The following is a 15,839-nucleotide window of genomic DNA, read 5'->3' as shown; positions in this document are numbered from 1 at the left end:
GACGGCGGCCACTCCAGTCCTGGTCCTGCCCCGCGGAAGAGCGCATCGAGGCGCGCGGCCCCCCACCGCGAGACGCGATACTCCGTGCGTGTGTGTTGTTGTGTGTTGTGTGTTGTGATTTTTAGCGCACAATGAATACCGCGGATACTCATTGCGAGTAAACTACGCGGGTCAGACGAAACGTCGTCGATTAAAAGATTTGAAATCGAAACGATTGTGCATTCGCACATTTTCTACCTTGGTGGCAGGACTGCTTTGAATTTGAGTTGTATGATTCGCGTTCCGTTTAATGGGTGTAACGGCAAGTCGCGGTGTCCCGGGCTAGTCGCCCGCGCCCCCGCACGCCATCCCCCGGCCCGGCCGGCCCGGCCTGCGTGCCGCCGAGGAGCCCCCAGCCCCCGCGACCCTCGTGTACCGGAAGCGCGGACGACTCACGATAATTTTTTTGAGGCCACGTCGTTGTCGTTGCCACCACTGCGGCCACCACGCGGCCGCCGACTCCTGGACTAGCGGGGCGGGGTGGGGCGGGGCGAAGCTGAGCAGCTGTCTTCAAGTGTCGCGGAGGTCAACGAAGAACTCTTTTAACGCCAAGTGTGTTGTGGGGGCGGGTGACGGCGGGGACGAGCTCTGCTCCGTTTGAGAGGGCCGCCCGCCGCCGCTCCCAGACCGGGACCGGGCTGACACCCCGCCTTCACCTGGCACTCCCTATAAGTAGATTGAAAGGGGGGGGGGGGGGCTCCGCAAGTTATACGTCGCTAACTTTTCATGTCCCCAAACCCAAATAGTCCTGCGGTAGGAATTCGTCTAGGTGATAGGGGCGAAAGGCTCACCACAAATATTGTCTTCACTTCCCGTTCCTCCAGATTCACATACACATGGCACACAAAATATTTTCCACTTAGGTTTCGGCGCATAGATTCGCTAGCGTCTCTCCCCGCGCACGCGGCCGCCGGTGCGCGGCTGGCGCCCGGTCCGGTCCTGGCGCCTGGCCGCCTCGCGTCGCGATCAACAGGTTCCGTGACGTAACGCGGGTCCGGCGCGCCGGGCGCGCGTGGCGCCTCTCCACGCCGCACCCCGCTCAACAACGCACCGACCCTGTTCCCTACAGCGTGCACGGGATGGACTGACGCCGCCTCCCGCCCCACCGCGTCAAGATGGCCTCCAAATCCAAGTCCGCGTCGGGCAGCGGTGGCGGACACCACCACCGTCACCACCACCAGAACCGGCACGGCCACCACGGCGAGGGGCACGGCAATGCGGACATCGCCATCCCCATGGCCGGCCTGGGGCCCGCGAGCGGCCTGGACGACGAGGAGCTCGTCGTGGACTCGGAGTGGGCCGACTTCGACCGCCTGCTCACCGAGTACCGGCTGCGCCGGCGCATCAACACCGCCCCCTCGCCGCTCGTCTCGCGCCGCGACCTGCACGAGCTCATCGGGGACTCGAGGGCGGGGCGGGGGAAGGTGTCCCAGGCCTTCTACCCCTGCCCGCCCCCCGCGCCGGGCACCGACCCCGACGACATGGACTACGTACAGACCGCGGTGGGTGGCAACGCCGCGGACCACCCGGCACGCATGCGTCCATCCCTGGGGGCTGGGTCCACCTCGTCCATTCCCCTGCCCTGACTTCTAAGGCCAATTGGAACTTGACTGGGTCCCTTGCTCTCGTTTGTTCCAGATGTATGGCCGCTATACGAAGGACCTCGGTGAATACGCGAAAGAAGAAGCAAGAAAACTCGCTATACTAGAAAAGAAACGCAGGAAAGAAGATAGGTAAGTGAGAGGGAGAGGGGTGGGTGAGGAGGATAGGCTGTGAGTCAAGGGTGCGCAAAGATTTGGGGCTGTGCGTGAGCTCCGAACGCGTAGCAGGCTTATTACGTCTGCATTAACTTTTTTTTCTGAAGGTTACGGGAAAAGGAGTTCGACAAGTACAGCGGCAAGTACCGCGGCAAGTGCGCCACCAAGGTGCTCGCCGTGCTCGCCTTCTTATGGAGGAACACATTCGCGCGCCTCGGCGAGGACTGGGTGTTCCTCGCGCTCCTCGGGCTCATAGTCGCCCTGCTCTCCTTCTTCATGGACGGTGGCATCGGCATGTGCAACAGAGGTGAGCTCCACGCGGCTCCACGCCTCCACACGGCGCGCTCGCCCGCCCGACTGTGGGCGTGGGCCCGGCTGACCAGCACCTCGTCTGTTGTAGCGCGGATATGGCTGTACAGGGACATCGCGACCCAGCACATCGCCCTGCAGTACCTGGCCTGGGTGAGCCTGCCCACCTTCCTCATCCTCTTCTCGGCCGGCTTCGTGCACATCATCGCGCCGCAGTCCATAGGTAAGTCGGACCGGCTCCCCACCGTCGCCCGCCGCCGGAGTCCTCCTCGAACGCTCACGCCCCTGACTTGTTGCAGGCTCTGGCATCCCCGAAATGAAGACCATCTTGCGTGGCGTCGCGCTCAAAGAGTACCTGACATTTCGCACGCTGGCGGCCAAGGTGGTGGGGCTGACGGCCACGCTGGGCAGCGGCATGCCGTTGGGTAAAGAGGTCAGGTGCAGTACTGGGTCTGCTCGCAGAGCGCCCCTGCGCGCCGCCCCCCGCACCCTGTAGGAGACACACCTAACGCGTATCTGTCTGCCGAATGCGCAGGGTCCGTTGGTGCACATCGCCAGCATAGCGGCCACGCTGCTCTCCAAGCTCGTCACCTCCTTCCAGGGCATCTACCAGAACGAGAGTAGGAACACCGAGATGTTGGCAGCGGCGTGCGCCGTCGGGGTGGCGAGCTGTTTCGCTGCACCCATCGGGGGTGAGTCCTGCGAGCCCACCGTGTTCCGCAGTGGAGCGTTGGAGGTAGGGCGCCTGGTAGGTAGGCAAAATCCGCCGTACGACACACAAGTGTATTGCACACGCACCCATTGCCTACCCGCCAGGCGCTTGGCGCACCGTGAGGTCTTCTCTTAGATACCTCAGAGGCTATAAGTTACCGACCACGCCCGCTTCGTCTAATTAGTCTTTGGCTCCTTGCAGGCGTCTTGTTTAGCATCGAGGTCACCACGGTGTACTTTGCGGTGCGAAACTATTGGCGGGGCTTCTTTGCCGCTGTGTGCGGGGCAACCGCGTTCAGGTTGCTTGGAGTCTGGTTTAACAACGAAGGTATGCATGATTGTACTTGTTTCTGGACCCACTCCAGAGCCGTTTCTTCTCTGACTCACCTCCTTGCCGTTTCCAGTCACCGTGACGGCCATGTTCTTGACGAGCTTTACCATGGACTTCCCCTTCGACCCCCAGGAACTAATTGTATTCTCCTTGATAGGGTAAGAAGCTCGTCATCTGCATATAGAAAAGTTTGGTATGGCATTTATTGACGGAATATTTGATATTGAATAATACATGAACATGTGGGTACACGAGAAGTGCAAACCTTGCGACGACACGCTCCTGGCGAGTTAGAGCTCTTGTTTGCTCTTTCCCCCGTCTTTTCAATACCGCTAGCTGGAGTACACTTTGGTAGTGTAAGTGGGGCCCCGTCTTCTTGCGCAGGGTCATGTGCGGCCTGGGCGGGGCGGGTTACGTGTGGGTGCACCGCCAGTACGTCACCTTCATGAGGCGCAACAGGAGGATGAACGCCTTCCTGCAGAAAAAGTACGCATCTCTATCTTTGTCGTCTTCGGCGTGATGGCGAGTGAGCTGCCCAGTGACGCTGACCGTACTTTTGCAGCCGCTTCCTGTACCCGGGGCTGGTGGCGCTCCTCGTGGCCTCCGTCACCTTCCCTAAGGGCCTGGGCCAGTTCATGGCGGCAGACATCAACACGCACGACCAGGTGAGCTCGGTGGCCGGGGTGTGGGACAAGGGCGTGAGCGGCGTGGCGAGTCTGTTGAGCCCCAGTGCGGCACACCGGCCACTTGTTACAGGTGGCGGGCCTCTTCAGCAACTTCACGTGGACCAAGAACGACCTGACCGTGGAGGAGAACGCCGTGCTGCGACACTGGAAAACCGACACCACGGGGGTGTTTTGGAGCCTGGCTGGCTTCACCATCTTCACGGTAGGCGTAAATTTCAAAACAGGGAATTCCCTACCCCCGCCGAAATCATAACTTTCGCAATTACATGCCAGCGCTTCACCACGCCTGTGTACAGTTTCTCTTCTCCATTATCGCCTCCACCATCCCGGTGCCGTCGGGGAGCTTCATCCCCGTTTTCAAGATAGGTGCCGCCCTGGGCCGCACCGTGGGCGAGCTGATGCACCTGTGGTTCCCCGCCGGCGTGCGCTACGGCAGCGCGCAGGCCGCCATCATCCCTGGCGGCTACGCGACGGTGGGGGCGGCCGCCTTCTCCGGCGCCGTCACCCACACCATTTCCGTGTCTGTCATCGTGTTTGAAATGACGGGCCAGATCACCCATATCATCCCCATCATGGTGAGTGCGCGCGAGTGCGCGTCAGTGCAGGGTGCTCTGTGTAGGTTGGCAATAACAGCAACGTATTGGATGCAGATAGCTGTGCTGATCGCCAACGCCATCGCCGCGCTGCTCCAGCCCTCGTTGTACGACAGCATCATTTTAATCAAGAAGCTGCCGTACCTCCCGGACCTGTTGCCGTCGAGCTCAGGCATTTACAACGTGTACGTGGAAGACTTCATGGTGCGTGAGGTCAAGTACATCTGGAACGGCATGCGATACTGTGACCTTAAGGGCGTCCTGAAGGACAACAAGAACCTCAGGAGTTTCCCCCTCGTCGACAAGCCAGGCAGGAATAAAATATAACACTGTCTTCAAGTGATAAAGTGCGCAACTTGACATCGCGACTCACTGATTCCGTTGTTCTCGCAGACTCCATGATCCTGCTGGGTTCCATCCAGCGTCTGGAACTAATCAAACTCATCGACAAGCACATCGGGCGCGAGCGGCGACTGCAGGTGGCCGCGCGCTGGCAACGGGAGGCGCAGGAGAGGGCCATGGAGGAGGAGCGCAGGCGCAAAGAGGAGCAGCAGGCGCAGCAGCGGCAGCGGCGCCCTTCCCGCTTCGAGGTCATCCCGGCCCCCGACATCCTCAAGATCAAGCAGCAGTCCAATACCGACTTGCGCACCGCACACGAGTACTCCAACCACAAAGAAGTAAGTAGGGAGACCACTGCCAGCGGCCATATGGACAAACATTCATCTGTAAATTAAACGGTTTCTTCCCATTGCAGCCGCATTTTAACCCGGTGTTTGGATCTCAGCCTAAAAAGTCCATTCTGAAGAAAACAAACTCGTTTAACCTCAGTAGCTTCGGCCCTCTGATGAACAGCCCAAACCTTACACCTTATACAACCGTTACGGGAGCAGAGAGCCGGTGAGTGCCTTCACGAGGACCACGAGGACCATGGCCTTTAAATACCACCACGCGAAATTGTACATTGCGATTGTAGTGAGTCCGTCTACATCGTTAATGGCTTTCCCTCTCAGGATCCGTCTAGCTTTCGACGCCATCTTCAGAAAGTCTACGACGCTGCAGGACGTGAACCCCGGTGACGCCAGCGTAAATGCCAGCAACGGCACCATCCCCGGAGCTGGTCCTGGCGACATTCCTCTGTCGTCCACGCCGGCAAGCCCAAGCCCCTACAAGAAGGTCCAACTGGTGAGTGGTGTGACATTTGTATTTGAAGCCTGCACGACGATACGCCGATACGTATCTTTGAACAAGGTGACTGGCTCACGCCGCGCTTTTTCGTAGTCACACTCTGCCGCTGCCGCATGCGCGGGTGCGGGCGGGCTTGCCTATCGTCGCTGCCCACGGCTCCTTATCGCCCCGTGCGAGTAGGCAACCTACTCGCACGCGCGCATGCGGTACAGTATATAACTTGACTACGAAAGTGCGCGGCGGGAGTCAGCCACATGGTATGTGGAGCTCTCCACACGCTCGTTAAAAATAAACTCATGAGAGATCCTTCACCCTTCTCGTCACCGTTAAGCCGAAGGAGCGCGTCATCGACATGTCGCCTGAGGACCAAAAGATGTGGGAGGAGGAGGAAATGGAGGTCCCGGTGGCTCTGCGGACAGTGCAGATCGACCCCGCGCCTTTTCAGCTCGTCGAACGAACGTCGCTACTTAAAGTACACTCCCTCTTCTCCATGCTGGGCGTGAACCACGCCTACGTCACCGCCACCGGCCGCCTCATCGGTGTGGTCGGCCTCAAGGAGGTAAAACTCTTCATGGGCTGTGGCTACGACGCTGTGGCTATGAAGTCAACATTGATTTGCATGGCTGCCCCTTACATTTACAGCTCCGCAAAGCCATCGAGGACACCAACGCAGGCATGCTGCCGGCACAGCCCCCTGCAGGAGGAGGCTCTGGCGGCGAGGTCCACGAAGCGCTACTAAGTGAGAGCCAGCAGCAGCACCGGGGCAGTGACAGCGACGACCCCAACCACCTCACCCTCACCTCAATGGACAGCGCACTCAGCTCCAACGCCAGTGAGCCTCCCATCCCGCTGGATCACCGGCGCTAAGATGCTGTTGGCAGAGTGTTGCATGAACAACATGACTGGACCGATGCGCCATGTTCGGGTTACAACCAAAGTATGAGCCATTGTGGAGGTAATCACAGTGCCATTTAAACTCCTATGACTGCTGTGGCAATGAACTAAAACAAATAAGGTAGCTCATATGTCTTAGTTCCGTTTGGGTGGTTTGTTGATTTGTCAAGATGTCAATTTAGAAAAAAAGGGTGTTTTTTTTTTTTTGGGGGGGGGGGGGGGGGGGGAGACTGGACCAGATTATACCTTGGAAGTATCAGTTTCTTTGCGGGCTATAAAAATGAAATTGCATATAATTGTAGCTGACTCCTTAAAATATGTCCATGTCAAGTCTACAATTTAACAGTGAATTTCCATATGAAGTTACCTTTCTTAAAACAATCCCAAGTGAAGTAGTTGAGAGATGAGAGTTTTGAGTCCCTTTATTACTAATCTTAAAAGGGGTTTTGTTTCTGAGCATATGTGATGTATTATAATTAAGTAGTATTTATTGAGATGTTTCTTTTTACAATTATATGACTCATGTCCTTGTTATAATGTTTGTAGATCAAATTCAGTTAGAGTAGTTCATACCGCTTATATCAAGGTTTTTATTATTTTATGTGTAGGGCAATTTCTCACAAATTATCATCTTACTTAAACATTCAAAGCCAACACAAAGTCTTCTTTTACTTTTGCAGTCCTAGTCATACAAGGTGTGAATGCTAGTATTAGTGATTTCAACCAGAATACTCTGGTAACAAACCGCTTAAAAAAATTATCAGTTGTGTCAAGACATGCAAAAGGTTGCATGAATTGTAATGGTTTTATCATTAGTTAAATGAATTTAAGACAATTTGAAATTAGTAATAGAAAGGCTGTATTATTATATGATGTGATTTTAACAAGAGCTTCATAAAACTTCAGTTAAAGTGTCTATTTGTAAGCAAAGTGTTATCTGTTAAGATAAAATCCTCCCTCAGTTCTATACTCTGGACCACTGGATTTCCCTAGATCTGACATTAGTCTCAAGCAAATTGAGAGAGAATCCTAGCAGACAAAGAAAATTCATATGCACAAAAGATATAGATATTATTTGTCTGTGTACGCTAATGTTTGACTCAAATCACTTTGTTTTATCAATGTGCCAACAATTTTCCAATTTTGTGTATGATCTTGGAGGAACGGTTGTCCATGAATTTTCTACTTGTGATATGTACAGATTAATAAAATAAAAATTACAGGGAACATGAAATGAACATTTATATCAGATAATAGATGCACTAATACACATGTCACAGCAGAATACATATCGCTCATGGGTATCTGACTTGCAATTTAAATTCTTGCCTAAATACTGATTCATGATGAGCCCCTATTTTGGGTGACTTCTCTGACTCCACATCATTAACATCAATTGAACCTTTTTTACTTGAGCTTCCTAATGACGTATCTTTTCTAGGATGCCTGGAATTCACTTTACAGCTGTGATTTTTTAAGTGAGATTTCAGTTTGTAGCTTTTTCCACAAGTTGGGCACTGATATGCTCTTTCTTCACTATGAACTTTCATGTGATTATATAATGATCCACTGTGAGAGAACTTAGCTCCACATACTTTACATTCATTTAATTTTAACTCAAAATGAATATTTATGTGCCTCATTAGAACAACATTAGTAGTAAATTTTTCATGACATATTTGGCAGACAAAGAGGCGCTCTTTGGCATGCACTGACCGCACATGATGCATTAAGTCACTGTTATGACTAAAATCTTTTCCGCACTGGTCACACTTAAAGGGCTTATAACTAAAGTGCTCTTTGCACATGTGACGTTGTAAACTACTATTAAGTCTGAATTCGAGTCCACATACATCACACTTGAATGGCTTCTCCCCAGTATGAATAGTCAAGTGAGTTCGTAGGCCTGACTTATGGAGGAACATTTTATCACACACTTGACATTTGAAACGTGGACCCTTCGAGCTCAACTTTTCCTTGTGTTTCACACGTTTGTGGGCATGCAAGGACATTTTGGAAGCAAACACAAGTCCACAATCCCCACACACATTTACATGCTCAGTCTCAAAATGCACTTCTTCATGTTTAAAAAGGAGTTCTTCATTTTGAAAAGACAGTGGGCAATGATCACATTGATAAAGTCCACTAAGATTTTCTGAGGTGCATTGCGGTTGTTTCTTCCGCTTCAGTTTCTTTACTGTTTTAGGAGCATCGTAGTCGAAGTCATCAGTGAGGGATTGCTTTGGTGCCCTGAAACCAAAAATGTAAAATAAGAGGACAAGTAACAAATTTTTGTGGACAGAAATAATAACCTTGTTCAATACAATAATTTCTTTCTTAATACAGAGCAACTGTCAGATACCTTTTTCTTTTAGATCTCTTCAGGGTTTCCATTTCCTGGTAGAAGCAAGATTAAATGTCTAAATACATGAAACGTGTAGCCGAATATTCTAATGCAATTCAGTTCAAATTTTTATCAGAAGCAGAAGTCACTTGCGCCTGCGCCTTCGCTGTTTGTGAGGAGAGAGGAGGCAGTTGTCGACACAAGGCGGTGCTACAATTATGGCGGGAAATCTTTTCTCAAGCATTCAGTCGCCTCTAAGTCACCACCTTGAGCTTTTTCCAAGTACTCCTCGATCGTGTTTCTATTCGCGATACGGAATTGTAAGCAGTGTGAAGGGGCAGGATACTCCATTGCGTGTTTTAAATATTTAGCAATGCGATCCTACTGTTACTTTTGTACCACATGTTGAAGCATGTAAATATGCTTTGAAATTTGTAGGGAAGGTAGAGGGGAATCAATAAATTTGAGAAAAATTAAAATGATAATAAAAAGTTTTATAAAATTACACACATTACACACTGATAGAACAGGGATAACAAGAGCTTTTTAAAACTAAAATCGAGTAAAAATAAAACTAATACAAGTTTCGTACACTATCACAAAATGCTCTAATCCTTGCGATTACGTAAAGATCTTTTCATTAAACTCTCCGGTTTTGTTGCTGGTAGATATCCATCCTGAAAATCAGAAATAAAGTTATTGGTTTATGGAACTTAAGCTGTATACAGTGTATAGGTAGGAATTATATGCCTTCTTTTTACCTCTAGCTCTACTTCACTGTCAAAGGATGAAGTTTGCTGTCTGCTAAAAAGTCTGCGCGCTCTTCTCTGTGGTTTGCTTTCTGGAACTTGAATTAAATTTTATAAAAATAGTTGAACATAACACAATTATACAGGAAAAGTTATTTAGTGAATAATAAAACAATGAACTAAACTATGGAATGTACTGACCAGGCTGTTCAACAGAAGATGCTAACTCTTCGGCAAGTTTTCTGTGAAAGAGAACACAGAATGGTCAGTAAACTTTGGCTAAATGGTTATAGACAGTAATTTAATAAAGCAACTTACAATTCATTATTGGAACTCGTGACACATTTAGTATCAGCATGTGTAGTTCTTTTTGACTTGGATGCAGATGGTGGAGCTGTGAATTCCACATTTTCCTGTGATAGATAAAAAACATAAAATGTGAGGTTGATTTAAAGATTGCTTTAAAATAGAAAGCATAAAAAATGAGTTGTTTTAATACTTTAAGACTGTCAATAGACTCTTCACTGTTACTGCATTCTTGTTTAGATGTTTTCCTTGCACTTCTGGAAATCTTCTTAGCAGATTGCTGATCCTGGAATTTTCATCATTGAAATGTTAACTAGAGATAAATTCAAGAGTAAGGATTTCTTCAGAATGCACAACTAAAAGCACCTACATCATTTTTCCGGTGGGACAGCTCAGCTTGAAGAGTTTCCACGAGGTCTTTCAAACGACGTATTTCAGCCTGCAACATGGCACCACAGTAAAGAGATCACTTAAATCAAACATTAAGAAAATAAGTGCCAATGGTACAAACTTACACTATCATTCTTTTTAGGAGTTGGAGTACTCTTATATAAAGCATCACGTAATCTAATTACTTCTCGTTTCTCCCTATCGAGTTCTTCCTGGACTTTGTTAGTGGCAAGATCATATCGGTTTATAAGTTCTGTTCTGTGGTTCATAATTTTCTCAATTTCTGCCTCCTAAAATAATTACAATGACAGTAAAAGACTTCTGTTGAAGTTTTCAATACAGCAAACAACATAATTACATACTGTACCAACCTTGACTTGCAGTGTCTCTGTGAACCTTTGATTTTCTTCTCTTGATTCTTTCAATTCTTTCTTCAATTGGTCAATTTCAGTATCTGCACCTTCCTTCCAATCCTTAAGAAGTTTCATGGTTTCTTCATAGGTTTTAACTTTAGAGCCTAATGTCTCTATTTCTATCTGAGATGATACACTGCAAATAAGAAGGAAATGTAAAAGCATAACAGAAGGGATCAGTAAGGATTACAAAGATTGCTACGACTTACCTAATGTTCAACTGAGAATTTGACTTTTGAAGGAGAGATTTCAGTTCCTGTTCTAGACGATTTGAACTACTTTGGCTGTTTTCAAGTTCTGATTGAGTTTCCACCAACTTCTCCTGCATTTTCATGTTTTTCTGCAGTGTAGCCTTCAGATCTAGAAGAAATGACAACATGTATAAAATAAGTAAAGTAGGAAAGGGTAGGAGTACTCAAAGAATAGGACACTTACCTTTCTGGAGGGATTTGGTCTCATCTTGCAACTGATTTTTCTCATCTTTTACACTTTCCAGTTCTTTGAGCACATTATTCAGGCGACTTACATCAGATTCCAAAGAACTTATTTGAGTCACAAGGGCATCAATTTTCTCTTCCTTATTTGAGATTGTTTGATTCAACTCTTGAAGGAGTTCCTCTAACTCTTTGACTCTTTTGATGAGAACATCATTTTCTTCAAGCTTTGACTTTACAGATCCAGAGAGCGAGTGGGTAATGGTAAGAAGTGCCTTCGAGCCTTCACAACCAGTATTGTCCACAAGATCATCAGAGACTGAGAGTGATTTTAGCTTAAGTTGTAATCCTTGTAGCTCCTCGACGGCACGTTGTGTTTCTTCATGATCCTTAAGGGGACAAAAACAAAGAGAACTGTTATAATATTCAAAATAGATTGGTACACTACAATGGAATATATTTTACCTCAGAAGATAAAGTAGTTCCTTTCAATGTTTTCTCACAATTTTCATGGATCTAAAGCAACGGAAAGTAGATATTGGGTAGTAATTTAGAATTGGAAAAGCAGAAAAGTAACTTTTTTTAAAAATCAGCAAAACTGCTACCTTTAGAAGAGATTCATGTTGCGCTTCAAGTTTCTCATACAATCTTGATTTTTGAAGCAGCAACAGCTGAGTTTCCTCCAAGTCATGGGTAAGTTCAGCCACCTCATCATACTGTAATAGGCAAACAAAACAGTGAAAAAGATTTCCTACCATGAGAAAAAGTTATCAATAGGTAGGTCCATACATACTTTTTCTACTAATTCTTTTTGAAGCTCCTCAGCCTTAGTATTTGCTTCCTCACAGTCCTTGTTCATCATTTTAAAATCGTTTTTGGCTTCCTCCAAAAGCTCTACAAAATTCTGTAACACGTTTTAACATGAGATGTGAAATACACATACCATACAGCATGGCAAAAGAAATGCAGTAGTAGAAATCACCTCGTTTTTCCTCTTTAGGTTGGAAACTGTTTCCTTTTCATTCTTTAGTTGTCTAGAAAGCTCCGTGGAAAGAGAATCTTTGCACCCATCATCTTGTATTTCTGAAGCCTGATAGTCATCATAGAAACATAAGTTAGGTTTACTTCTGTAAGACACAAAGGAACTGTAATCTCCAATAGGGAAAACAACTCACCAACAGCTGACGTTGACATTGTTCCAATTCTCCTTTGATGTTTGATAATTCGAATTTCAGAGTGGAGTTTTCAGTTGTAAGTGAGGCTTGTATTTCTTGAGCTTCTTTTAATAGTTCGTGAACAGCACTGTACTTATTTTCCCATAAATTAACTTCTTCCTCTAGCTCTTGTACACGATGAGTCTAGAAAAATTTAGAAGTATTAGATTTGAAAAATGGAAGTACTGGGAACCAAAACTTACATTACTTACTGGTTCAGAACTATCACACTCTACAATACTTTCATCAGCATTCGAATCTCGACGACGTTTACGGGATCCTTCCAACTGCTGTTTGTAGAAATTTTCAACTACAGTTATCCTCCAATTCGCGAGATTCTCGCTACGTTCCTCTGCATCTCGCAATCTATTTCTGAAAAGATAAGATAAATTAACCAAATGTTGAAAGATAGCATAAATATGAAAATAAGAGCTTGAAAAAGCTTCAAAAGTATTTACTTGTAAGAATTTTCCATGTCTGTTATCATTTTGGAAAAAGACTGCGTCATAGTTTGTCTTATGTTTCTCTCCAGAGTTAGATTCTTTTCTTTTTCCTGAACCAACTGCTGTTTTAGCTTCTCTACAAGGATCAACAGCTCCTGTAAAAGTAATGTAAATAGATGGTAACTAGGGTTCTTCAAGTGTATATATTATAAAATAAGTAATATCATAAAAATGAGTAATAAAAACATTCAAATACAGATGCATTAAAAATAATGTAATAGGTGCATTACCTCATTTTGAGCATTATATTTCTGGATATTAACATCAGAATGCTGCGAGTCTGTACTCTTGTCACGATCTGAATAAAAGTTAGGTTTAAGCAAAAATCAAAGAAAAAATAATCAAAGAAAATGTGTACCAACCATTTAGCGGGGCATCCCAGCAAATAGTGCCATGATGGTTAGGCCTGGTAACCATTAGGGAGAAACGACTTTTCTTGGCCACAGGTTTTGACTTTTTAATAGGGGTTTCCAAAACAATTTGTTTGGCGATTGCAGAAAACTTGAGAACATTTACAGTCTCATCAAAAAGAATAGGGGCTGTATTCACATTCACAACCATAGTGATTCTTTCATGGCCAGTAAGAGCTCTCTGGAATATTCTGGTTAGTTTTGAATCCCTGTATGGAACTGGTTTTCTTTCTTTCTTCCTTTGGTTCTCTCTGTAATTGGCAAAATACTAAAAGTTTGAACAATTCTAAAGAAAAAAATGCTTTAGATTAGATTAAGTAAAAGCAACATACTTGATGGTAGTTAAGCATCTGCCAAGCACATGGAGAGAGGAATTTATGTTATTGGATTCCTTTAACCTGTCTCCAGCATTCAATGTTTTTTTAGCCCTTTCGGCCCCAGCTAAATCACAAAAGGTGAACCTATTTGATACAAAACCAATCTTGAGTTAGCAGCTACCCCTGACCTCTCAAACTATGTATTATTGACACAACTTACGAGCTTACTACTGCCCACGTCGGGTCATCAGAATTAGCATACCGTACAAGTTTAATGCTAAATATACAGTGTGAACGACTGGAGAGCATATTTTTATTAGTGGCAGCTACCTGAAGGTTTGCTTTTCCATACAACATCACATGAAAGGCTTCGTCTCCAGAAGAAACATGAACCATTTTAAGGTCTGGAATGTGTACAATAAATGACAGTAAGTAATTAGTTGGAGAATCAACAGCTGTTCACATGGACACAAAAGAAAAATTTACTCCATTATTAAAAGACCATACTCCATACCTCTAATAAATGTATTGCCATCTCCATCTTGGGACATTTTAAGTGGAACTCGCTTACGGTTGCGAATCACAATTGGGTCAAGGAGATCGTATATGCATTCATTGTACACTTCAGCAAATGATACCCAAACACCATAAACAACATCCCCCTCAGTAGACATATCAATCGGGGAGTCATTGGAAAGGGTTTTTTGCATTTCTCTAAAGGTATTTGAAATGAAATCTAAAAAAGAAAAACAATGAAAGAGATTTAATGAGAACATAAATAATAAAATTGAAATACTTCAGGAACTACCTTTAAAAGTTACTGTTTTCAAAATAACTTTATATGCTTTTTTAAACTACTTTTTACTATTATTTTTTACTACTATTTATCACTTGAAATGATGAAATCACATAACAACCGATGGTGCATAACACAATCTTGCTTAAAGGATTATTACTGAATTTGATAACAAGGCCCATACCTGATTCACTCCCTCCACTTATATCACAAGACGAGGTTGTAACTCCAGACTTGATTGGTTCTAGAGGCTATAAATTAATCAGAATTTGAGAAATATTAATATATGCATTGCATAATTCTTAGAAGATTTAATATTTGCTTGTTACCTTATCCCAATTCCACTGAAGAATACGGTTTTTATATTCTAGTTCAAGAGCAATGGTAGTAGAATCAAGTTGAACAATGCCTTCAACTTTATCTGGTTTGTAGCGCCCTACGCTTGATACTTGACCTCGAATACTCTTGAACAATAAATCCAGGGATCTTGGAATAACGCCTGGACTTGATCCATTACCTGGTGAGTAAATGAGGCAGAATTAAAGTCACACTTCTGTCTTAGAGTAATAGATTAGTGAGAATAAATTAAAACCTTGGATGGTATGAGTTTTTCCAGCATTTGTTGTTCCATAAGCAAACATGAGACAGTTTCTGCCAAGAATAAAATCTTTGATCTGGTATGACACACATTCGTCAAAAAGCTCTTTCTGTGTTGTATTAGGGCCTAACACTTTAGTGAAAGTGTACCTGAAATTGAATGAAAGTAATATTGAAGAGCACCACAATCAGAAGAGGTAGAAAACACAATAAAACCTAAGAATGTATTAAGAACATACTGATGAAGCACTCTCCCTGAAATTTTATTCTTGAAGGTTGCAGACTCTTTCGGAGGATTTGTGACAACGGTTGTATCATTAAGGACAGAGAACGTTGCCTGCAAATATAAAGTCAGTTACAAAATCAAATATGAAGTTCAAAGCAGGTCATAGTAACCAGGTATAACCTGGCCAATAATATTTCAAAATAGACAACCATATTACAGCCGCAAATCAACACTCGTTGCTCAGCGTATCGATAGAAACGTTCAGAAAGAACTCTTCCACAGAGAAAAGAGAGAGATAATAAATCAAGACCTGGTCTGCGGGGACGGAGCTTGGTTTCAATCGAAGATAGGTGTTGAAATTAGTCTTCTCAGATTTGCTTTCTTCCAATTCCAATTCCTCCTCTTCGAGCACTCCATTGAATAGTTGTTTTCGCACAGGTGCCACAAAACGTACTCGTTGGTCCCAGCCATTAATACTTGGATCACGTGTTTGTAAGAAAGAAGGCTGATCCAACACAAACGAATTTAAATTCGACGACATAGCGACGGTCGAAGATCATTTGAAGTGAAATGAACAAAGTTCTCTGGCTATTGCCTTGGGCCGGCCAGAAGGACGCGCCAAGTTCCGTTGCAAA

The 15,839-nt window shown here is 45.6% G+C and overlaps 3 protein-coding genes across 6 annotated transcripts in view; 1 reads left to right on the top strand and 2 right to left on the bottom strand.

Annotated features, from left to right (window-relative positions):
- LOC113205430 (chloride channel protein 2) overlaps positions 1-7,739 on the top strand; it is a 20,474-nt gene extending 12,735 nt beyond the window's left edge. For 2 of the 3 annotated variants that reach the window (XM_026421061.2, XM_026421060.2), the window contains exons 2-18: positions 1,678-1,772; positions 1,904-2,103; positions 2,197-2,328; positions 2,405-2,538; positions 2,641-2,797; positions 3,019-3,144; positions 3,221-3,305; positions 3,532-3,633; positions 3,710-3,812; positions 3,904-4,035; positions 4,130-4,408; positions 4,484-4,736; positions 4,820-5,103; positions 5,181-5,323; positions 5,437-5,608; positions 5,943-6,170; positions 6,254-7,739. In XM_026421061.2, coding sequence (XP_026276846.1) covers positions 1,678-1,772; positions 1,904-2,103; positions 2,197-2,328; positions 2,405-2,538; positions 2,641-2,797; positions 3,019-3,144; positions 3,221-3,305; positions 3,532-3,633; positions 3,710-3,812; positions 3,904-4,035; positions 4,130-4,408; positions 4,484-4,736; positions 4,820-5,103; positions 5,181-5,323; positions 5,437-5,608; positions 5,943-6,170; positions 6,254-6,478 — 2,850 coding nt within the window. In that variant the 3' untranslated portion in view covers positions 6,479-7,739. Of the gene's footprint in view, positions 1-1,108; positions 1,542-1,677; positions 1,773-1,903; positions 2,104-2,196; positions 2,329-2,404; positions 2,539-2,640; positions 2,798-3,018; positions 3,145-3,220; positions 3,306-3,531; positions 3,634-3,709; positions 3,813-3,903; positions 4,036-4,129; positions 4,409-4,483; positions 4,737-4,819; positions 5,104-5,180; positions 5,324-5,436; positions 5,609-5,942; positions 6,171-6,253 lie in introns of all 3 variants that reach the window. The other variant, XM_052264793.1, reaches the window with a different exon arrangement.
- Positions 7,723-15,839, bottom strand: LOC113205434 (kinesin-like protein KIF20A). 2 transcript variants are annotated; one of them, XM_052264790.1, is made up of 28 exons: positions 15,515-15,839; positions 15,218-15,315; positions 14,974-15,128; positions 14,711-14,898; positions 14,566-14,632; positions 14,100-14,321; positions 13,806-13,989; positions 13,601-13,729; positions 13,221-13,519; positions 13,089-13,156; positions 12,814-12,953; positions 12,568-12,727; positions 12,317-12,499; positions 12,124-12,231; positions 11,935-12,045; positions 11,747-11,857; positions 11,607-11,657; positions 11,143-11,530; positions 10,917-11,067; positions 10,666-10,843; positions 10,420-10,584; positions 10,275-10,343; positions 10,098-10,190; positions 9,917-10,011; positions 9,800-9,840; positions 9,611-9,690; positions 8,868-9,526; positions 7,723-8,755 (listed from the first exon to the last, which is right to left on the bottom strand). In XM_052264790.1, exons 1-27 carry the CDS (start codon positions 15,743-15,745, stop codon positions 9,458-9,460), a joined length of 3,834 nt encoding a protein of 1,277 aa, XP_052120750.1. In that variant the 5' UTR covers positions 15,746-15,839; the 3' UTR covers positions 7,723-8,755; positions 8,868-9,457. The 2 variants fall into 2 exon arrangements, with proteins under 2 accessions (XP_052120750.1, XP_026276851.2); XM_026421066.2 differs by having other exon boundaries at positions 9,611-9,696; positions 15,515-15,838.
- Positions 7,801-8,899, bottom strand: LOC113205431 (zinc finger protein 239-like). Its single transcript, XM_026421063.2, has 2 exons — positions 8,868-8,899; positions 7,801-8,755 (listed from the first exon to the last, which is right to left on the bottom strand). The coding sequence occupies exons 1-2, from the start codon at positions 8,897-8,899 to the stop codon at positions 7,801-7,803; spliced, it is 987 nt and encodes a 328-aa protein (XP_026276848.1).

Source organism: Frankliniella occidentalis, unplaced genomic scaffold (genome assembly GCF_000697945.3).
Source record: "Frankliniella occidentalis isolate FOCC.00 unplaced genomic scaffold, Focc_3.1 Scaffold21, whole genome shotgun sequence".
Lineage (NCBI taxonomy): Eukaryota > Metazoa > Arthropoda > Insecta > Thysanoptera > Thripidae > Frankliniella > Frankliniella occidentalis.
Note: the sequence above shows the minus strand (reverse complement) of the source record. Positions and strands in the feature narration are given on the sequence as shown.